At 37.9% G+C, this 24,648-nt stretch overlaps 1 protein-coding gene across 1 annotated transcript in view; it reads left to right on the top strand.

Annotated features, from left to right (window-relative positions):
• LOC137392082 (2-oxoglutarate and iron-dependent oxygenase JMJD4-like) overlaps window positions 1-24,648 on the top strand; it is a 43,844-nt gene that overhangs the window by 4,191 nt on the left and 15,005 nt on the right. The window contains exons 3-6 of the mRNA XM_068078704.1: window positions 411-607; window positions 857-1,013; window positions 1,534-1,659; window positions 11,143-11,228. Of these exons, the coding sequence (XP_067934805.1) occupies window positions 411-607; window positions 857-1,013; window positions 1,534-1,659; window positions 11,143-11,228 (566 nt within the window). The remainder of the gene's footprint in view (window positions 1-410; window positions 608-856; window positions 1,014-1,533; window positions 1,660-11,142; window positions 11,229-24,648) is intronic.

The raw sequence follows: 24,648 nt of genomic DNA, 5'->3' as shown, positions 1-24,648 counted from the left end.
GTATGGGAAGCAAATGAGCACCACCTTTCGTTTTCTCACTAAACTGAATCAAAATATCCATTTATACTTTCATGTGTAGTGTTCAGAGTTGTATATATAGTCTTTGTTATAATATAGGACCTAAATCAATATAATAAAAAAATGGCACTAACAACAATGATAAAATTTGATAACACAACTTTTCTAAGTACTCTGGCTTGGCTTGGGCACTATTTGTTTTATGTATGAATTTTGAGTTTCTTGTAACCACACTATTTTAGATGACAAATTAACCCAAATTACAAAAGTTCATATTCAAATTGGGAAGCTTGACCAAGAGTTATAAGGAGATGTAGAAGGCTGAGTCTTTAATAGCTAAGGGTTATATCTGATATTTATACTGGGTGTCAAAATGAAACCTCTCTTTTTAGGGTTCACATTGATGCTAACCAGACAAACCATTCGGTTGCCCTAGATTACATTTCTAAAAATATCCCATTCATATTGACCGGAGATGTATGCATTACACGAGGCGGGAGTCGCTGGCCAATATTTGACCTCTGGCTCCAAGATGAACCTAATGAGGGTACTGGCTATCTAAATGTTGACTACATCTGCCAGAAATATGGTATGTATTGCAGAATAGTTCAGCGGTTTTCTCCATTATATTTATATTTAATATATAACTGAATAATATTTGTACATTGTCCCTATATTATTATAACAATTACACTAGTTGGGAGTTGTTTGCACTCACCCAGGACTAACAGGAGATTGCTTGCAAAATTTGTGCATACTTTTTTTACTATAGTTGATCTCTTTGTTTATATGTAAATTAAAGCAAAGTTTATCGATAAGTACTTGCTGATGCTGGCAGGAGACGAGACAGTACCTGTTGCCAGGTGTGGAAGGGAGGAGTATGGTGCCCACCCGAAGACAGAGATGACCTTTAGAGAGTACCTTAATTACTTGACCAGCTTCAACAACTCTTCTCATACAGATTGCTTGTATTTAAAGGACTACCACTTTATGAGGTAATTTGGTGAGATAGTCTGAGCTTTTTAAATGTTGGAGTCGTTTTCTCTCTTTTATGATTTTTAAATTGGAGGATTAATATTGGGTTGCTGGCTAACATGTTGCCAGTGAGTTATTCTAAGTTTTTTTGTTCTCCCTTTTTGTTTATTATCATAAAGGCTCTTCAGGGAGTTTTTAGCTGGTCATCCCTGACAGGTTTTGGCTGCTCCGTTTCACCTCTCAACTCTACCACATCCAGTTAAATTTTTAAACTTTGCTCACTTCCTCTCTACTATGATTTTCTAGAAATTACAATGTCATGGTTTTTTCATGGCTCTATGATGTTTGTGAACTGTCCGAATCACTCTTATATCTTCAATAATTCATTTCGCTTTTTTCTAGTTTTGCCATCAACCTTGAATAGTCAATTTTGCACTAGCCATCCATGCCCCATCCTTAACTGTTTTATCACTTATCTGTGCCATCCTAGTCTTAGCTGTAATCTAGTTGAACTCTACTTGGGCTTCTGGTTTGCTGCAGATCCCATCCAGATGTCGAACTCTATGAGACTCCTGCCTGTTTCTCATCCGATTGGCTGAATGAATATTGCTGTGATAAAGGCATTGATGACTACAGATTTGTATACATGGGGCCCAAAGGTTCCTGGTAGGTAGGATACTTTTTAACTAAATGCTAAATTTCCGCCATGGCCTGACTCAGCTCAATATTTCCTCATAGCAAACATCACCAACATTTAAATTCGAGCCATGGTTGCTAGGCAACTGCATTGAGACGGATGAATGGGCATAAACATGTACTATATTCCATTATTTCAGCAATATCTGTAGTCAGTAAGTTTGGCTGAAGTCAAACTTCACGCTTGAGAAGGCTAATATAAGGAGGTAACTCAGTCATCTATAGATAAGCCTTATTTGGGTTACATTAGCCTTCACAGAGTTGCCTGTAAATAGGTCACGGTATTGAGGTCTTGCTCATACTGCCATAGTTGGACTGTCGTAGAGTGTACATGTATATAGGGTGTAGAGTTGTAGCCAACTAGCAACGATATCAATTGGTAACCCTGATAACATGAACGGCGTTAGCGTGTGTACAGATGCAGATAACTCCTACAATGTTTTACAGGTTTCTTGTTAAAATGTGTTATAATAATTATTGGAGTGATCAGTAGCAGCTAATTTTTTTTCCAGCATGATTTGGATAGCGTGTTTAGGTCAACTACTCCCACCGAGTTCAAATTTTGCGTGATGCGCTGATAAAAAGATAAGTTTTCCATTAACAAGTATATTCGACCCACACCTTCAGCTAGTAAGGATGGTTGTTAAGTGCTGTTAATACTAGTTCAGCTATCCTGAGGTTTCAGACTCCCTTCAAGTGTCAAGTTCGGTTTTAGGCTCCATCAACATGGAGTCAAATCAGGCTATGTTAACTAAGTACCATAGTGACTACCCTGGTCACACTAGGTGGCTATCAGTATTGAAACTATAAACAACTTTCCGTATAATAGCTAGTTATGTCTGCGGCTAGTTATGGCTGGGGCTAGTTATGTCTGGGGCTAGTTATGTCTGGGGCTAGTTGTCTGGGGCTAGTTGTCTGGGGCTAGTTGTCTGGGGCTAGTTGTCTGGGTCTAGTTGTCTGGGTCTAGTTATGTATGGAGCTAGTTATGTCTGGGGCTAATTATGTCTGGGGCTAGTTGTCTGGGGCTAGTTGTCTGAGGCTAGTTGTCTGGGTCTAGTTATGTATGGGGCTAGTTGTCTGGGGCTAGTTATGTATGGGGCTAGTTGTCTGGGCCAGTCACTTACATTACAAAAGGTGAGCCTGTTGCAAGAGAAGGTCATTGGACTGTAAGTAAACAGCTCCTAGGAAACTGATCAATCATTAGATAATCTTAAAAAAATAAAATTACATGATGTTGAGCAACATTTTTGACATAAATAATGAATTAAAATAAATCATAAAAGCAATAAATTATTTTATGAAATAAGTAATTCCCGCCGATATGATATCAATAGAGAGTTGTGTGGATAACCGAGAGAGTCGTGTGATCAGACGCCTGTCATTCAGTTTAGTTTTTAGAGACTGACTGTGTGTTCGTAAACAACTCATCTCCTTATCTTGATAATCGTCAACCAACAAGAAGTACGTGACCAGCCCTTCACTACATGTAGTTGTAGAGTTGGGCTTTAGCTATTGGATTGTGTGTTCGTATATGAATCCTTTCCCCTTTAGATTAAATGGCATATTTGTGTGTTTACACTACTCGTGTTCGGTTGGAATAATTTATCTCGATTGACCAACAGCAGATCACATTGTTTTTCAGTGATAAATCATTTCGCAGTCTCTAGTGTCTGTCACCCTTTATTGAAACATATTTAGGCTAACAAATAACAGATTTTTAGCAGGAATTTCATATACAGACCATAATTTTTGTGATGAATTTTATTGGTCAATGTCAAACGTAACCAAATCGCATGATGTAGATCACTGATGTAAATAAATACAATACAAGAAAGTCAATATTTATTGCAATTTTCTATGGATATTTGTATCAGAACCAAATTTTGAAACCGTCTATCTTAAACGCACCTTTAGTAACATAAATTAATGTGCTTCTTACAATGGTAAACTTTGTTAAACTGATGATAGTTCAGTGAAACTAGGTCATACGCTGCAGTTATTGACGCGATTCACAGCGTAAAAATGATTTGATTCAGGCTCTCTAACCAACGGCTTGCAATAATATAACACTGTTAAAACTCGCCAACAAAAATTATTTAAACTAGGTAAACTTTTTTCTTAATTGAAGTATATTAAAAAAAGCCTAGGCACTATGTGCATCACGGTAGGAATAACTAGTGCATTTCTTAAAAATACTGTTTAACAGTAAGTTGAAAATGCAACATGTTTAAATTTCATTTTTGTTCAACTATAAGTCGATCAGACTTATGCTAATGTCTTATTACAGCGTGAGTGTGGATCAGATTACTGTAAACGTAGCCTCTTAAAGATGTAGTTGCGTCAAATTTAAGTTGATCTTAAAAGAAAGCATTTTTTTTTCTCTATCAGTTGATATGTTGTTTGTTGTGTTACGCGATCGCATTGCCAAGATATTTGAAGATTAAAACCGAAAAAATCTGATCGCCGTAAAAACGCTCAGGCCACCAAAACGTGCCCAGACTTGCCCAAAATGATGTCACGCGTTTGGCAACCTGTCTCTATCTCTCGTATTCACATCGGGTATTTGCGATAAAAGTCTAGTCTTACGCGGCTCTATTGGCATATATCATATTTCGTATTTGCTCATGTTGGCTAGAATAAAATTTTGAATCCTGCTACAGATGCATTATTATGAATGTTTCAAAGGCCTCAAATAACGAAAATTGAAAATTTGTTCTACTCACTTTCTCCAAATGTTGTGTAAACATTTGGGTACCGACTACCAATTCTACCGGTCTACGGTAATTCTGTCAAGTCACTTATGTAGAACGCGGTCTTTGTATCAGCACAGTTCTGCAGCTACCCATACAAACGATATACAGCCTCCCATAAGCCCCGCCCACATTATGTCGCCTATTACCTATTGCCTACGTACTAGTTTCTTACTAGTACTATTCTTACCGAATACTAAATAAGTGAAATAAGCAAGCCATTTCTTTGAAAAGAATATAGACAGGGATAGAGTTTTAAGGATGAGAAGTCTGCTGCAAACTGGATTTGAACTCACATTCTCCAGTTCTGCGGACACCCATATACCATATCCGATTCACTACAATATTCTGCAAATCATGTTTTGCATTATCTTCAACAATATTATTTTATTATATAATTTTTACAAGCAAAAATATTTTCATCTCGGCATAAAGCTTTTATTAAAAATATTCATCAAGTCGTGGCCACTCACATAGTATTAGCTGATACAATAAGACAAATTCATCTACTGCAACAAACTCAAACAAAACATCATCCAGCACGCATTCAAGTCTCGCTTTCTCCTTTATGGCAGTTTCCACACTGACAAAGCTTCTTCGGCTGGTGGGACGACATAAACATTCTGTAATCAGTAAAACAAGTAAATGTAAACAAAGTAGATGCAATAAATATGTCATTCATAGATATGTCATTCTAAAGCGTATCTATTGACAGCTTCCAAATTGGGAGTTAAATAGATTGCGAGTGTAATTTTAAAAACGAATAAACATTTAATAAAAGCACAAGTACGCCAAGCCAACGATTCGAAGCTTTGGTTCTGGAAATTAAAGATTTGCAATGATCAATCGATTTTACCCACTTCCTACGAGTGAAAATAATTTGTAATCATGACTCTAATTTACCAAAAAAAATTCGAAAAAGATATTATAGCCTAGGTAAAACGGCAGATAAGCTATGAAACGATGATTGGAGATAGCAAAGAATTATCATTTTATTAATTAGTATATGTATTTATGACTATAAAAAATATTACATTTACTAAAGTATAGAAGACTCTAAGTTAATTTACCTCCATTCTGTCTTCTTCTGCAGCAAAACACTGCTGACGCCTGTCAGCTTTGGCCATAGGCTGTCTACTCTAATCTTTTACTAAAAGTTGCTCAGATAACTCTGAGTAGCGGTCGCTCGAACTTGAAGCCATTTTAAAACTGTATATAACTTAGTAATTGTTGAAACGCGTTGAGAATGAATTCTCCAATTAGGAGAATCTTCGAGATCACAGACAACGCGTTTTACGAGTGATAACATTTATTACGGCCTATATAAAAATTTCGCACGCATGATTGGCTAACGAATCGACCTCATATTTATTGCTCGTGGTTTCGTTTCAGATACCTTGCTTGTGACGTCACGAAATAGGCACCCGCTGGAACGTGAGCTTTTTAAAAGAGGGCCTCATTCAAACGCATATATCTCTGGACAGGGTTGGTCTACAAAGACAAAAATGGCATCAAATTGTAGCTGATGTTTTAGCCTTTTATGGGTGCTAATTTCATTTTTGACGCAACTACATCTTTAACAACGGTTGTAGGAGTGGCTTCATTAGTTAGCTCAGAAACTTGGCATCATGCATCAATGAGTTCGTTCTATGGGCCTGTAGTCTGGTAACTAGCTATTTAGGGTCCGTTACTCAGCTAAACCTGCTTACTTGCACACATATGGTTGTAATATTGTCGAAGCTCTTGTATTTTGGAGCAGACATTCCTTTTATAATACATTTTAATTTTGTTCGTATTTTCTACTGCCCAGAAACCTATAACAGTTGCTTATGAAATTCTGTTTACAAATGTGAACACGTCTAGCATTAAATCAAGGGCATTATGTACGGCTACATCAATAACCAAAAGTAAAAATTAATTTTTATTTAAAAAAACACAAATATCTTTATTACCTATCAATAAAAAATATGCAGTTATTCTTCTGTACTTTATCAACACATGGATGGAGCTTTAGGCCAGCGATGCGTAGATGTAACTTATTTTAATATAAGGTAGGTGAAGTGTATACTAACTTAGCTTATGTGCTTATTGTAACTGTATAGGCATATACTATAAGTTTATAGGTATATACTATAAGTATATAGGTATATATTATAAGTGTATAGGTATATACTATAACTGTATAGGTATATACTATAACTGTATAGGTATATACTATAAGTGTATAGGTATATACTATAACTGTATAGGCATATACTATAACTGTATAGGTATATACTATAACTGTATAGGTATATACTATAACTGTATAGGCATATACTATAACTGTATAGGTATATACTATAAGTGTATAGGTATATACTATAACTGTATAGGTATATACTATAACTGTATAGGTATATACTATAAGTGTATAGGTATATACTATAACTGTATAGGTATATACTATAAGTGTATAGGTATATACTATAACTGTATAGGTATATACTATAACTGTATAGGTATATACTATAACTGTATAGGCATATACTATAACTGTATAGGTATATACTATAACTGTATAGGTATATACTATAACTGTATAGGTATATACTATAACTGTATAGGTATATACTGTAAGTGTATAGGTATATACTATAACTGTATAGGTATATACTATGTAAGTATATTATAATGTTTCTATACTTTACTGGCTTGTTTCATTTCAACTTTCACAAGCTGCTTCATGTTCACTAGCGCAATGCAATGCTTTGAGAAACTCAACCGTTTGTACGCTGAAAATTACTTGTTGTATAGTCAACCATTTTCTGAAATTTTACATCATAAGCTGGAAAATTTCTATCGTAAAGCTGTCATAAGCTTGATTGTACAGTAGACCTCTGATGATATTCCTCTCCAGACAGCTGACTTTCGATTACAAATCCATGCACTGTTAACCTAACTACTTATTCACTGTGTTTCCATGACTCGCATCATGTGGATTTGGAGTTGTGTTACCTTGTGAATTGAGTGTTTCAATTAGTATTTCTATGGACATTTGCATGATGCGGATTGACTCCGGCGCCTTGTTGAAAAAAGATAAGGAATTGTACGCTATGACGTGACGTGTTTGCGCTATTGTACGCAAGCGCGTGAAACTCGATCGAAAAAGGAGGACGAAAGTATTGAAAATGTTTAAAATTGAATAGCTGGAGTGGTATTTTAAAGCGTATCATTCGCGTGTGCTGTTTTCATTATTCGCAAGCATGATGGATTCGATAAAGTTTTGCGAATCGCAAAACTCGCTTAGCTTGCGGATTTACGCCGATTCCATGATGCCGTAAACTTGCGGATTGACTCAAATTTGTGCATCATGAGTGTCATGGAAACACAGTGATTGTTCTGTCTCAAATTAATGTTTACATAATGCTCAGTGAACACCTTGGGATTCTACAATAGCACATAGTGATCATTCTCTAAAGCCAGTGTTCCTATTTACACAGGAATACTTCAGTTTGTAAAAATTCCACCATCTCTCAACCCCCTTGCTGCACAAGCAAAAGTATTTTGAAATTGATCAATGAGATGGTAAGTACAGGGTAAATGTGTACATATTTATGTGTGCGCATAATGTGTACAGAAATTTGAACAGAAATATGTTGGCATTTCTGGTAAATACCAGAAATGGAAAGGTTATAAACTGTCATCATATGTGCTGTACACGATAGGCTGATGGTAGGTGAACTAACTGAAATAGAAATAAATAACCTACAGTGGAGCCTAGGTAGGCACTACAGTGTCCACTGTGGTGACACCACAGTGAACACTGTAGACCAGCAGTGGTCACTAGCTCTACGTTGTAGTCTGAACTAGCCAGTCCTCAAGTTGGCAGCTAGCCTGTCTCCATATTATAATAACCATGTGTGGTATACATGCGCCTCAAGTCTTTTGGTGTACCCAGTTGTGCAGCAGTTCTCCAAGTTAGGTATGGCTAGCTACTTCCACCTTCCTAGCTGATGCAGTATTATGGAAAGTGACCTAGCCATCGTTACATGGAATGCTAGTAGATCTCTGGCTCAGCCATTAAATATGAAAACTTTATATGGTGCAAGCCTCTCATAAATTTTAAGCGACTCCTGTGATTGATGTAGCTATCCTTATGTTGGGCATTTGTATGTCAAAATGTCACAATTTCTTTTTTCTCACCGTAAAGTAGCATCCCTATTTCTGCGATGTCTGGGCTTCAAAAAGCCTGGGAGACAACCAAATTGTCTTATAAGAAAGGACAATGCACTCTGCACTTTGCATTCACACATTTTGATATGACCTAAATGGCTAACAGATACTGAGATCCAGTTGAAAATGTTGTTTTTAGGGGTATGCCATGTTATGATAGTAGTAGCTGGTGCTACATCTTTGAGTCAGTCTTGAACAGTCTGGGAAACAAGCAGTTTCTTCGAACTCATTCATCGGGGCCATGCAAGATATTGGCCGTTGACTCAATTCTATTAAGTCTTGACTTTGACTCAGTCATCAGCCTCGGATGCTGAATTAAGCAACCGAGTTTCCTTGGCACCAGCACCATGACTGAGCCTCACGCGCAGCGTGCATTAACGCGGATTCATAGACACGCAATAGGAAAAGGGTGATTCATCATTGTCACATGTGTAATGATATAGTTATCTATTGCCTCATTAATTAGGATTTAACGTTCTCGGAAGGTTCCAAATAAGCTTAGCCCATGTTGAGGCAACTTATAGCCTGGAGAGATGAAGATATTTAGGTCAGTTATGGCATGCTACCTCTACTGTCATTTCCCCTTTCTTCCATGTAGACATGGCTCTTTCTGTAAGATGGCCCACAACTTGTATCACTTCCTATCTTGTTGTGCATTGAGATGGTATTTGCAAGGGATGTTCGCTTCGTCTCACTTCCACTTGACCCAGCTATGGCTGGCTTATCTGGTCATTGCCTTGTAACCTCTCTCTCTATGGTCACCCCTGTCTCTTGTCCTTAGCTAGTCGGGCGGCGCAATAGAGAGAGCCTTTCCACATCAAAGGAGGTCTATCAGTGGGCTTTAGTTATATATGCTAGTAATTTTAGAGCCAGCTTGGTTACCTGATGCAACCTACTCTATTCAATAATGATGCTCCAAATTTTCTTGGGAAAACTCTGTCTGCCTTCCTACCGCTCATCTGTTTGAGTCTAAAGCCTGGTTCCCATATTGGCTGCGAGACCCCGGCGGTAATCATGCGCAGCAAAACACTTGCGATGCTAGGCTCGACGGCTTCGGTTCACATAAAGCTGCATCACTAATAATCGCATAAAAATGTTCGATCGTCGTGCCATTTTAAAGATGCTGACCTGTACAGTGCATTTTGGGAAGGTTTTACGGCTCTTTGCGAAAGTTGAACAGCGCTGAACTCTTGCATTGACCGCCGGCGACTACTGGCGGTACTCGCTGCGTAGGTTCACATTTCATCGCTGATAGACCTGCGGTGCTGTCCCCGGTCTTGCGGCGTATATGGGACCCAGGCTTTAAAGATACGGTAGAATAATTTTACAATAACAGTCGTATTTGAAAAGCATTAGTAATATAAGGCAAGGCGAGATACAGTCTTTATTGTGTAGGAACAAATCGGTGAGAGTGAATTCTATCTACTTCAATCTAGTCTCAGAATCATGTGACTGAGCCACACACACAGCATCACATGCTCTGAATCACCTACGCGATATCAGTTCCTATATTGATGACGCAATCCGTACATTGATCAATACTTCTCAGTTATCAATGCATAGCATTGTACCCTTGTATGCCAGTCACAATCCTCCACAATCCTATCAATGGCAATTAGTGCCCACCCAGTCTTCCATAAACATTGATTTACTTTAGAAAAAGTATTAGAATTGGCATTGAGATAAAGTTCTTATAGAAGATTACAAGAGATGATTTAGCAGAGCCACTTCAAGCAAAGTTTGTCTTTGCACTAGTGTCTGATTTTGGCTGCTAACATCCCTAGCAGACCTATGACTAAAAGTTTTCTAGTACCAGACATCGGATCAAAGGGAAATCAGAGGCTCCTAATAAAAGTCAGTGTATGCTTGAAAGTATGCTTGGATGATTAACTCTGACTACTCCACAAATCTTACGCGATGGCTGAAAGCTATGCAAGTGTTACATTACAATTCTTTGATATGAATGATATATAGAATATCAGCTGGATACTCTGCTTGGTTTCTTGTGATCAATCTTACTGAGTATCGAAATAATGAGGCAGTTTCCGTGCCGAACTTATATACATTCAATGTGCACAGTCAATTCTGTCAGGTGGTCTGAAGGGAAGTTTTACTGCGTAGCTAATGTCTTTACTATAATTAGAGCCGTGTCCATCTGTCTGAAGCCACGGTTAGAGTTTGGGAGAAACATAGCATTGCATGAGATTTAAATTCGGCCATACAGCTTTGCAGCCAGACACGCTGCTATCCACGCCACTCCGACCACCTTGCTGCATGACAGAATAACTGTGCACATAGTTATTACATATGACGATCTCTTGCCGCACGCTGGACTGCCAAGGCACTAGTACTTATAAAATGAAGGATTCTCCTGATATTTCTTGTCTGTAGAGTGAAGAATATCCCTATTATCCAAGTGAATCTATGGAAAAACTGTCATAGAGAAGTTCGAAACTCTCTGTCATAATATTCGGTTGTTCTTCTGTAGGACCCCCTTTCATGCCGATGTCCTCAGGTCATACAGCTGGTCAGCCAATGTATGTGGAAAAAAGCGCTGGATTCTCTATCCGTCAGGTGAGAATTGTAGTTAGTAATGCCGCAATGGGTGTGCGAGTCAATAATACCATTATACAAGGAGCGTTCAAGAGTACCTCAAACATCAGATTTCGACGATCCACATAAAGTTTTGAAATCTTATCAGGGGCGCTCTACATGAATGACAAGATTAGTTGCGATAACTGAAAACATAAAAATTCGCATCGCGTATGCAGTATGTTGGAGATCTGGTTTAGACTGATTTCTGTTTGCAAATAAAAGGTCGGGTAGTGTTGCATTTTTCGCCGTTTGTTATGCATTACGCAACCATGGCCCTCCTCAAATTAGTATAAATTTTTAACGTTTCAACTCTTGATCTGATAGTAAAATTTATGTCAAGTGTTGATTGGGTATTGTAAAGAAGGAATATTTATTTTATAACTAGATGAGTGAATCTTTGATGAGTTTTTCTTATTGCCACATGTAATGTCTCTACTCAGCTCTTTCATGGAAGATTTTAACGTTTCATCTGAGTCAAACAATAGAATTTATGCCGAGTGCTGCCTACCAAGAAGGGATAATTTTTTAAAAGTTATAAGCAGGTTAGTGCTAAGTTTCTTAATATTATATAAAAACATTATGTCCGTAACAATATTGTAAACACATTAGCTGTTCATGAAATTAGGTGTGCGGCATTACCAATAACTTAAACATATACCGTGTGTAGAACAGTAGATCTTCAAGCTGTACACTAATTGTTATCTTCAAATGCTTCTTTTTCTCATAAAGGCACCGCAAAATTGGGACACACAAAGACACAGTAGTATGTAGAGAGCAGATCTACACAAAAAAGTGACGGATCCAGCGGGGGGATAGAAAAAGGGGGTTGCGAATTAAATTGGCTAGGGGTGTAGATTGAATTGCGTGGAGTTGAATGAGATGTTGGGGTTTGGGGGGAAATTGTGGTGTAGAGTAGGGGGTTGAATTCGAGGGGGTATGGATCCGCTCCCGGCGTAATCGGCGGATTATCTGTGGATGAGTCATCCGATTAGTGGGGGATGAGTCATCCGATTAAACGTGGATTATCGCGGGATTAGTCGGGGGAATCGTTGCGGATTAGTCGGCCGAATCGTCGCGGATTATCGGTGGATTAGTGGGGGGTGAATATCTGGGACATCGAGGGCTGGTTGGTTTTCCGGAGTGGATCTCGCGGATTATCGAGGAGAGCGAGAGATTACCGGATGAGTGAGGGGGTTAATATCTGGGACGCCGAGGGGTTGATTTTCCGGAGAATGTTATATATTTGGTTGAATGAGAGATAAGTTTTTATTATAAAATATAAACTATAAATGTTACAAAAAATTCAAATGCGAAATTCACTTTCGCGAAATTCAATTTCGCGAAATTCAATTTCGCGAAATTCAATTTCGCGAAAGTTGACTATATAACATATAATGTGTAATTTCGCGAAAGTTGACTATATAATATATATAATGTGTAATTTCGCGAAATTGAATTTCGCGGTTGGAGCTCGATATTCTCGATAGGGTTTACAGACGGATTAGATAATTCGGTTAAAGTAAGAACCTCTTATTATTCACTTCGATTGTAAACTTCATAAATTTCTGAAAATTATCCACCACTGTTATGGATCCACCACTTTAAAAAGAAAATATATAAATTCACGATACGTTACTAGTCAGTGCTGAATGTTATTGGAGCTTCCGAGGACTCAACTTCACGTACTATGAAATTCGACAATATTTCTGAAAGAATATCCCAATTGAATATAAAATAAAGACGATGTAGAAGACCAACCAAGTCTAGATCAAATAAACCTATGTTATTACGAAGTTCACTCAGGAAAAGTTCGGTAGTAAAGCGGTTATTTGAAACCGAGGATAGTTATACGGAAGGTGTGAAGAAAACATCGTCACCCACTTCAACAGTTTTTAAAACCGAGAACGTGCAAGAACCATGGAAATGGGTTGATCTAAAAGAGTTGGATATTCCAGCCTCTTTAGAAGTAATACAAGCAAATAAGACTGACGAAAATAACAATAATGAGATTGCTTTGCAATTCGTTATCGAGTGCAAGGGGGAGCGTGTGACATTATGTTCAATCATCAATCCTCAAATGTATAACATTTCCTCATCGTTTCAATGGAGCGTACCAGCTCTCATGATCTTGGATCGAAATGAGATTTATAAGGAGTCAAGGTCTTCTTCAGAATTGAAACTATTTAAGATTGATGGAGCCTGCAATCTGAAGGAATTTAGAGAGAAAATAAGCAAGGATTACAATCTCTGTATATCAAGACATTGATTACTTGAGGAAACTGTTCGGTGATATAATTTTGGTGAAGGAATTGTTAATATGATTGAATTTTATAGTGATTATATGTTGTTATATCGTACAGGATTGAATTTACTATTAACGGATGATTTACCGAATATAAGTTTTGTATAACTTACAATATTTTGCAATTTCGCATGAGATGAATCTAAGAAAGATTCGGTTGATTGTACAATTCTCAATGTTTTAAAATGTTGATTGGAATAAATTTACAAAAGATTCAGTTACTCTCACTACGAAGTCTATATACAACACAATTTTTTGATTTTCGAAGTTGAGAGATCATCATGAGTAATCAGTATATTGAGAATTATTCCATGAAGTGGTAAAGCACCCATGGATCCTTTAATTGGATTAAACTAGTAGACTTGCTAGTTCCATGCACCGTGAGAGATCATCATGAGTAATCAGTATATTGAGAACTATTCCATGAAGTGGTAAAGCACCCATGGATCTTTTAATTAGATTAAACTAGTAGACTCGCTAGTTCCATGCACCGTGAGAGATCATCATGAGTAATCAGTATATTGAGAATTATTCCATGAAGTGGTAAAGCACCCATGGATCCTTTAATTGGATTAAACTAGTAGACTTGCTAGTTCCATGCACCGTGAGAGATCATCATGAGTAATCAGTATATTGAGAATTATTCCATGAAGTGGTAAAGCACCCAAGGATCCTTTAATTAGATTAAACTAGTAGACTTGCTAGTTCCATGCACCGTGAGAGATCATCATGAGTAATCAGTATATTGAGAATTATTCCATGAAGTGGTAAAGCACCCATAGATCCTTTAATTAGATTAAACTAGTACACTTGCTAGTTCCATGCACCGTGAGAGATCATCATGAGTAATCAGTATATTGAGAATTATTCCATGAAGTGGTAAAGCACCCATAGATCCTTTAATTAGATTAAACTAGTAGACTTGCTAGTTCCATGCAGTGTGAGAGATCATCATGAGTAATCAGTATATTGAGAATTATTCCATGAAGCGGTAAAGCACCCATGGATCCTTTAATTAAATTAAACTAGTAGACTCGCTAGTACCATGCACTGTGAGAGATCATCATGAGTAATCAGTATATTGAGAATTATTCCATGAAGTGGTAAGGACCCATAGATCCTTTAATTAGATTAAACTAGTAGACTTGCTAGTTCCATGCACTGTGAGGGATCATCATGAGTAATCAGTATATTGATAATTATTCCATGAAGTGGTAAAGCACCCATAGATCCTTTAATTAGATTAAACTAGTAGACTTGCTAGTTCCATGCACTGTGAAAGATCATCATGAGTAATCAGTATATTGAGAATTATTCCAAGAAGTGGTAAAGCACCCATGGATCCTTTAATTAGATTAAACTAGTAGACTTGCTAGTTGCATGCACAGTGAGGGATCATCATGAGTAATCAGTATATTGAGAATAACTCCCTGAAGTGGTAAAGCAACCATGGATACTTTAATTAGATTAAACTAGTACACTTGCTAGTTCCATGCACTGTGAGAGATCATCATGAGTAATCAGTATATTGAGAGTTATTCCAGGAAGTTGTAAAGCACCCATGGATCCTTTAATTAGATTAAACTAGTAGACTTGCTAGTTCCATGCACCGTAAGAGATCATCATGAGTAATCAGTATATTGAGAACTATTCCATGAAGTGGTAAAGCACCCATAGATCCTTTAATTGGATTAAACTAGTAGACTTGCTAGTTCCATGCACTGTGAGAGATCATCATGAGTAATCAGTATATTGAGAACTATTCCATGAAATGGTAAAGAACCCATGGATTCACTAATTAGATTTAACTAGTAGACTTGCTAGTTCCATGCACCGTGAGAGATCATCATGAGTAATCAGTATATTGAGAACTATTCCATGAAGTGGTAAAGCACCCATAGATCCTTTAATTAGATTAAACTAGTAGACTTGCTAGTTCCATGCACTGTGAGAGATCATCATGAGTAATCATTATATTGAGAATTATTCCATGAAGTGGTAAAACACCATAGATCCTTTAATTGGATTAAACTAGTAGACTTGCTAGTTCCATGCACTGTGAGAGATCATCATGAGTAATCAGTATATTGAGAATTATTCCATGAAGTGGTAAAGCACCCATGGATCCTTTAATTGAGTTAAACTAGTAGACTTGCTAGTTCCATGCACTGTGAGAGATCATCATGAGTAATCAGTATATTGAGAACTATTCCATGAAGTGGTAAAGCACCCATGGATCCTTTAATTGAGTTAAACTAGTAGACTTGCTAGTTCCATGCACTGTGAGAGATCATCATGAGTAATCAGTATATTGAAAATTATTCCATGAAGTGGTAAAGCACCCATGGATCCTTTAATTAGATTAAACTAGTAGACTTGCTAGTTCCATGCACCGTGAGAGATCATCATGAGTAATCAGTATATTGAGAACTATTCCATAAAGTGGTAAAGCACCTATAGATCCTTTAATTAGATTAAACTAGTAGACTTGCTAGTTCCATGCACCGTGAGAGATCATCATGAGTAATCAGTATATTGAGAATTATTCCATGAAGTGGTAAAGCACCCATAGATCCTTTAATTAGATTAAACTAGTAGACTTGCTAGTTCCATGCACTGTGAGAGATCATCATGAGTAATCATTATATTGAGAATTATTCCATGAAGTGGTAAAACACCATAGATCCTTTAATTGGATTAAACTAGTAGACTTGCTAGTTCCATGCACTGTGAGAGATCATCATGAGTAATCAGTATATTGAGAATTATTCCATGAAGTGGTAAAGCACCCATGGATCCTTTAATTAGATTAAACTAGTAGACTTGCTAGTTCCATGCACCGTGAGAGATCATCATGAGTAATCAGTATATTGAGAATTATTCCATGAAGTGGTAATGCACCCATGGATCCTTTAATTAGATTAAACTAGTAGACTTGCTAGTTCCATGCACCGTGAGAGATCATCATGAGTAATCAGTATATTGAGAATTATTCCATGAAGTGGTAAAGCACCCATAGTTCCTTTAATTAGATTAAACTAGTAGACTTGCTAGTTTCAAGCACTGTGAAAGATCATCATGAGTAATCAGTATATTGAGAATTATTCCATGAAGTGGTAAAGCACCCATAGATCCTTTAATTGGATTAAACTAATAGACTTGCTAGTTCCATGCCATGTGAGGGATCATCATGAGTAATCATTATATTGAGAATTATTCCATGAAGTGGTAAAACACCATAGATCCTTTAATTGGATTAAACTAGTAGACTTGCTAGTTCCATGCACTGTGAGAGATCATCATGAGTAATCAGTATATTGAGAATTATTCCATGAAGTGGTAAAGCACCCATGGATCCTTTAATTAGATTAAACTAGTAGACTTGCTAGTTCCATGCACCGTGAGAGATCATCATGAGTAATCAGTATATTGAGAATTATTCCATGAAGTGGTAAAGCACCCATGGATCCTTTAATTAGATTAAACTAGTTGACTCGTTAGTTCCATGCACCGTGAGAGATCATCAAGAGTAATCAGTATATTGAGAATTATTCCATGAAGCGGTAAAGCACCCATGGATCCTTTAATTAGATTAAACTAGTAGACTTGCTAGTTCCATGCACCGTGAGAGATCATCATGAGTAATCAGTATATTGAGAATTATTCCATGAAGGTGTAAAGCACCCATGTATCCTTTAATTAGATTAAACTAGTAGACTTGCTAGTTCCATGCACTGTGAGGGATCATCATGAGTAATCAGTATATTGAGAATTATTCCATGAAGTGGTAAAGCACCCATAGATCCTTTAATTAGATTAAACTAGTACACTTGCTAGTTCCATGCACCGTGAGAGATCATCAAGAGTAATCAGTATATTGAGAATTATTCCATGAAGTGGTAAAGCACCCATGGATCCTTTAATTAGATTAAACTAGTAGACTTGCTAGTTCCATGCACCGTGAGAGATCATCATGAGTAATCATTATATTGAGAATTATTCCATGAAGGTGTAAAGCACCCATGTATCCTTTAATTAGATTAAACTAGTAGACTTGCTAGTTCCATGCACTGTGAGAGATCATCATGAGTAATCAGTATATTGAGAATTATTCCATGAAGTGGTAAAGCACCCATGGATCCTTTAATTAGATTAAACTAGTAGACTTGCTAGTTCCATGCACTGTGAGAGATCATCATGAGTAATCAGTATATTGAGAATTATTCCATGAAGCGGTAAAGCACCCATGGATCCTTTAATTAAATTAAACTAGTAGACTTGCTAGTACCATGCACTGTGAGAGATCATCATGAGTAATCAGTATATTGAGAATTATTCCATGAAGTGGTAAGGACCCATAGATCCTTTAATTAGATTAAACTAGAAGACTTGCTAGTTCCATGCACTGTGAGAGATCATCATGAGTAATCAGTATATTGAGAATTATTCCATGAAGTGGTAAAGCACCCATGGATCCTTTAATTAGATTAAACTAGTAGACTCGCTAGTTCCATGCACCGTGAGAGATCATCAAGAGTAATCAGTATATTGAGAATTATTCCATGAAGTGGTAAAGCACCCATGGATCCTTTAATTAGATTAAACTAGTAGACTTGCTAGTTCCGTGCACCGTGAGAGATCATCATGAGTAATCAGTATATTGAGAATTATTCCATGAAGGTGTAAAGCACCCATGTATCCTTTAATTAGATTAAACTAGTAGACTTGCTAGTTCCATGCACTGTGAGAGATCATCATGAGTAATCAGTATATTGAGAATTATTCCATGAAGCGGTAAAGCACCCATGGATCCTTTAATTAAATTAAACTAGTAGACTTGCTAGTACCATGCACTGTGAGAGATCATCATGAGTAATCAGTATATTGAGAATTATTCCATGAAGTGGTAAGGACCCATAGATCCTTTAATTAGATTAAACTAGAAGACTTGCTAGTTCCATGCACTGTGAGAGATCATCATGAGTAATCAGTATATTGAGAGTTATTCCATGAAGTGGTAAAGCACCCATAGATCCTTTAATTAGATTAAACTAGTAGACTTGCTAGTTCCATGCACTGTGAGAGATCATCATGAGTAATCAGTATATTGAGAATTATTCCATGAAGTGGTAAAGCACCCATGGATCCTTTAAATAGATTAAACTAGTAGACTTGCTAGTTCCATGCACTGTGAGGGATCATCATGAGTAATCAGTATATTGAGAATTATTCCATGAAGTGGTAAAGCACCCATGGATCCTTTAAATAGATTAAACTAGTAGACTTGCTAGTTCCATGTAGTGTGAGGGATCATCATGAGTAATCAGTATATTGAGAATTATTCCATGAAGTGGTGTTAAATGAAGTCGAACATTCTAAGCAGATATATTTATTAGCTGAAACGGATGATGCACTTCTTTCCCTACTTCTGCTTCTTTCTCTATTATCAATTGAAGTGGAAGGAGTAGAATTTTCCGATGAAATTAAATTATGCTCTCGTGAAAGCTTGAACATCTTTGAGGAAGATTTCCAGCTGCCAAGAATTAAAAATCTCATTTTACTATTCTCTCTACATTTATTCATTCATTAAAAAAATTTTTCCACCAATTATTGTAAATCAACTTACCTCATCAGATTTGCTCCAGTCTCCTTCTGAATGGGAAGATGCCGGATACATTTCCTTGATGTATTCAAATTTCGGAGATATATAATCCAGTGAAACAGAGATAATCCAAAGTTCTGAGAGAAGATTATACATAGATATCCAAATTGTAGAATTAATCCAAACTTTTGTGAGATATATAATCCAGTTAGTTCGGAGAAATATAATCCAGTGAAACAGAGATAATCCAAAATTCTGAGAGAAGATTATACATAGATATCCAAATTGTAGAATTAATCCAAACTTTTGTGCGATATATAATCCAGTTAGTTCGGAGAAATATAATCCAAAGTTCTGAGAGAAGATTATACGTAGATATCCAAATTGTAGAATTAATCCAAACTTTTGTGAGATATATAATCCAGTTAGTTCGGAGAAATATAATCCAAAGTTCTGAGAGAAGATTATACGTAGATATCCAAATTGTAGAATTAATCCAAACTTTTGTGAGATATATAATCCAGTTAGGTATAGAAATAGTTCGAAGTTCTGAGAATTTCATGTATAATAACTCCAGGAAAAAAAAAGTCTCGATAATGGTGAGCCCATCAAACTTGGCTGTATTTATACTAGTCAAGTTCAAGGAGGTGGAACCCGGACAAAAGTTATAAATCTCTTCTAATCCATCTTGTCTCACTCAACTTTCGTGAAAATTGAATTTCGCGAAAGTGAATTTCGCGAAATTGGATTTCGCGAAATTACACATTATATATTGTTATGTTTCTGCACAGAAGCAATCAAATAGAGTATTAAATTAGAGAAATGTGGTTTATTGCACTCTCCAGAGACAACTGATTTGATAACAGAAAACCCAAGTATTTATATGTTTGGTCATAGAAAAGCTTTGTAAAAAGCTACAAGCATTATTAATAGCTATAATGAGACAGTACTATAATATATTAGCTTGTATAAAGCTTTAGCTAATAAGCATAATGTTTGTTGGCAAAGTACCAATAATACTTGGCACTTGCATGACACCTCCTCACTAAGCTAAAGGTTCTTTCTGGTTCTCTTAGACCTTCGGGGTTTGTCTCTGCTATACTCATCTCCATCAGGTAGACGAGGGTTGCGTGGTCTTCTTCTAGACGGAGGTTGCTCTGTTACAGTTGTAGGGGCTGGTAGTTGCAGTTTTGTCTCCTCTGTTATATCAGGTTTATCTCCAGGGTCTTGATCTTCTTCTGTTGAGTATCTTGGTCTGAGTTGTTCAACATGTCTTCTCCAAGTAGGTCCCTTTGGTACCACTTTGACATTGAGACTACGAGTTCCATATATCTTAGTAACAATGGCTGGAACCCATCTAGGTTGTCTGTTGCGTCTAGGTCCATGATACAAGGCATAGCATGGTGCTCCAAGATTGTAGCTGTGTATCTTGCTAACTGTCTTTTCTGCAGATCGGTTGACTTCTCTGGATTGATGAAACTGTGCTATGTGTGCGGGTGATGGCAATAGGGTGTCAATCTTGCATCTCATCTGTCTTCCATTCAGCAGCTGACTGGGAGAGTATCCTGTAGGAAGTGGTGTCCTTCTATAGTGCATCAGGAACTGTTGTAGTGCAGATTTAGGTGGGAGTGACGATTTCTTCATGGCTTGTTTGAAGGATTGTACTAGTCTTTCAGCTGCGCCATTTGTAGCTGGATGGTAGGGTGCTCCAGTGAGGTGAACAATGCTTCTCTCTTGACACCACTGCTGAAACTCTCCTGAGGTGAAGCTGGTAGCATTGTCAGTGACTATGGCGTGAGGGTATCCAAAGTGTGCGAATATCTCCTCTAAGATGTCTGTGGTAGCTCTGGTAGAAGTAGATGAAGTCCTGTGTATGCATGGATACTTTGAGTAGGCATCTATCATCACTAGCCATTGGCTGCCCATGAAGTTTACTGCATGATCTAAGTGAAGACGACTCCATGGCTTCTCAGGTAGCATCCAGGGATGTATAGGATACTTCTGTGGAAGCTTCTGGTGTTCCGCACAGGCAGTGCACTGTCGGCTTGTCTCCTCTATATCAGAGTCAATGCGAGGCCAATAGACAGCAGTTCGAGCTAGCTTCTTCATTCTTTCCATTCCAAAGTGTCCAAGGTGAAGGATCTTTAATACTTCCTGTTGTAACTTGACAGGAATGACTACTCTGTTGCCATATAGAAGACAACCTTCAGTGATAGAAAGTGAATCTGAGATCTTGTGGAAGAGTGACAGCTGAGTCTCCTTCATCTCTTTGTTACCAGGCCATCCTTCTGCTGTGTAGCGCATTACTGTGGCTAGTGTTGGGTCTTTCTTTGTCTCCTTTGCTAGAACATTGTAGTCTGTAGAGTTGAGCTGTTGTCCAATAGTGTGAATAGTGCATACTGTATCAACATCATCCTCATCTTCTCTTGCATCAAACTCTTTATCAGGTCCAACTGGCAGTCTTGAGAGGACATCTGCATTTTGATGATGCTGGGTAGATCTGTATTCTATGGTGTAGTCATACTGATTTAGTACCAGTGCCCATCTTGCTAGTCTGTTGGCTGCTAGAGCTGGAACTCCTTTGGTAGGTCCTAGAAGTGTGAGAAGAGGTCTGTGGTCAGTTACCAAGATAAACCGTCGACCATACAGGTACTGGTGATACTTCTTTAGAGCAAATATGATTGAGAGAGCTTCTTTTTGTATTTGTCCATATTTCCTCTGTGTGCTGGTCAGTGTTTTTGAAACATTGGCTATTGGTCTCTCACTTCCATCAGGATAACGATGAAATAGTACAGCTCCCAGTCCAGTTTCTGAAGCATCACATGAGATTCCAATGTCAAGATCTGCGTTGAAGTGTGCTAAGACACTATCAGTTGATAGCATATCTTTCAGTTTGTTGAAGCTCTTTTCTTGTTCAGTGCCCCACTTCCAGGTCTCTCCTTTGCGTGTCAGTTTATGCAATGGTCCTGTGAGTTGTGACAGATTGGGTATGAACTTGCTGTAGAATTGTGTAGCTCCTAAGAAAGATCTTAGCTGAGTTAAGTCTGTTGGGACTGGCATCTGTTGTACTGCATCTGCCTTCTTTCCTTTAGTGATTCCCTTTGAAGTGAGTTTGTGTCCCAGATACTCTACTGTCGGTTGAGCAAAACAGCACTTGTCTTTTCTACATCTGAGCCCTCTTTCTTCTAATCTTTGAAGAAGTCGACGTAAGTTTTGTAGATGGCTCTCTGCATTGGCTCCACTCACTAGTATATCATCTAGGTATACTGCTACTCCTGGGAGGTCTTGTGTCAGTTGCTCCATGATTTCTTGAAAATACCCTGGTGCTGAGCTTATGCCAAAGGGCAACCTCTTCTGTAGTAGTACTCCTCGGTGTGTTGATAGTGCTAGTCGTCGTTGACTTTCTGGTGCCAACAATATTTGATTGTAGGCATCTGCTAAATCAATCTTTGTGTAGCAATAGCCTCCACCTAGTTTTCTGATTAGATCTTCTGGTAGTGGGATAGGTTTCCTATGTGTTTCTAGCTGATTATTGATAGTCTTGGAGTAGTCTCCACATACTCTGATCTTCCCTGCAGCTTGACCTGTTGTAGATTTGCGTACAGGTACAACTGGTGTTCCATACTGGTTGAATTGAGTTGGTTCCCATATGCCTTTAGCTACACCTGCTTCGTATGCTTGGTTGAGCTCTTCTGTCAAGGCAATAGGAACTGGTCTGGGTCGGCAGAAGACTGGCTTTGTTGAAGGTTTGAAGTTTATCTCTAGTTCAAAGTTCTTGAGACATCCTAGCTCGTCTTTGAATATTTCTGGAAATTCTTTGCACATCTCCTTACACTTGATTTGTAACCTCCCATCTGGCTGGTTCTCTGTGATTGTTGATACAAGGTTCTGTTGTAGCTTGTCATCAATAGAGATGCCTAGTTGCTGTATAGCAGTTCTTCCTAGTAGGTTGAGATCTTGTACAGCACTAATCACAAATGGTAGTCTGACTTCTTTCTGTGCATCCAATTGGGCAGTTAGCTCACATCTGCCAAGCGTCTCTATGAGATGTCCTGAGGCTGATTTGTAGTTAACTGTAGTAGGTTTTAGGTTTGGCTTTCCTAGCTTCTCCCATATTGATTTACAGATGAAGTTGTCACAAGCTCCAGTGTCCAGTTCAAGTGTGAAGTTGTCTCCCTCCAGTTTGATGTTTTCAGCAAGTTTCACCATCTTGGTTGATGTGCATTCTATCATCTTTACTGGTTTTCCTGCTGCAGATGATTTCTTTTTCTTGCATGCTCTTTCTATGTGACCTTGTTTAGAACAAAAGTTGCAGGTGGCTGCTTTGAATCTGCAGTCATCCGCTGTATGGTTAGTTCGGTCACATCTGTAGCATAGCTTTCCTTCCTTCTGCTTGTCAGGTGTAGAGTTGTTTTTCTGGAGTGGTTTGTATCTTGATTTCTGTTGAGCAACCTTGTTGACTTTAGACGAGTTTCCATAAACTGTCTCTTTGGCAACTTTAGCTGCTTCTTCTGTTTCCTGTGCTACCTGTATAGCTTTGTTGAAGTTGAGTTCATTGTCCTTGACCTTGAAGAGAGATTTGAGAACTGCTTCATTGTTTACAGAGCAGATAAATCTTGTTCTGAGAGCCTCATCTAATGGATCTGTAATGTCTATGAAGGCACATGTAGTTGCATCTTGACGAATTCTGGCAGCTAACTCTTGAATAGTTTCTCCAGGTTTCCTCTGCATGTCACTCCAATACTTGTAACGCTCTCTAACAATGAAGCGCTTAGGGTCATACTGGTCTTTGAGAAATTCCAGTATTTCATCCATGTTGAGGTCGTTGATCTGCTTGGGTGTTGAAAGCTGAGCTGCCATATTACTAAGCTGCTTGTAGAGTGTAGGCTGTTGGTTGGTGAGAAAAGTGCCAGCAATCTTGTCTTGATGAATAGAATTTGCTGCAATGAAGGTGTTGAATCTGTCTATGTAATCTGTTAGTAGCTCTGCTGTTGGGTCAAAACCTGGGAAGGCTGGAACAGCGGTTGCAGCTGTTTCTTGTTTCCGTTGTAGGTTTTGTAGTAGTAGCTCCATCAGTTTCTTATTCTCCTCCATTCTTTCATCTTGCTGACGTCTGTATTCCTCTTGTTGCTGCTTGAACTCCTCATGCTGCTGTTGTCTATGCTCTTCTTGCTGACGTCTGTATTCCTCTTGCTGCTGTCTCTGGTCCTCCTGCTGCTTCTGCATTAGCTTGATCAGGTCTGCTACTTCTGCCATTGTAGTGGTGCAATTTTGAACAGTTACTCTTGTAATAAACTAGAACTCTTTGTATCGATTTTATCAATGATAAAATCTGAACAAAACTCTTTGTAACTGTTCAAAAGAGAAATCCTTGTCGCCAATTAGCTTCTGTTATGTTTCTGCACAGAAGCAATCAAATAGAGTATTAAATTAGAGAAATGTGGTTTATTGCACTCTCCAGAGACAACTGATTTGATAACAGAAAACCCAAGTAT

Source organism: Watersipora subatra, chromosome 3, assembly GCF_963576615.1.
Source record: "Watersipora subatra chromosome 3, tzWatSuba1.1, whole genome shotgun sequence".
Classification (NCBI taxonomy): Eukaryota; Metazoa; Bryozoa; class Gymnolaemata; order Cheilostomatida; family Watersiporidae; genus Watersipora; species Watersipora subatra.
This window is presented reverse-complemented; position numbering and strand designations above follow the sequence as displayed.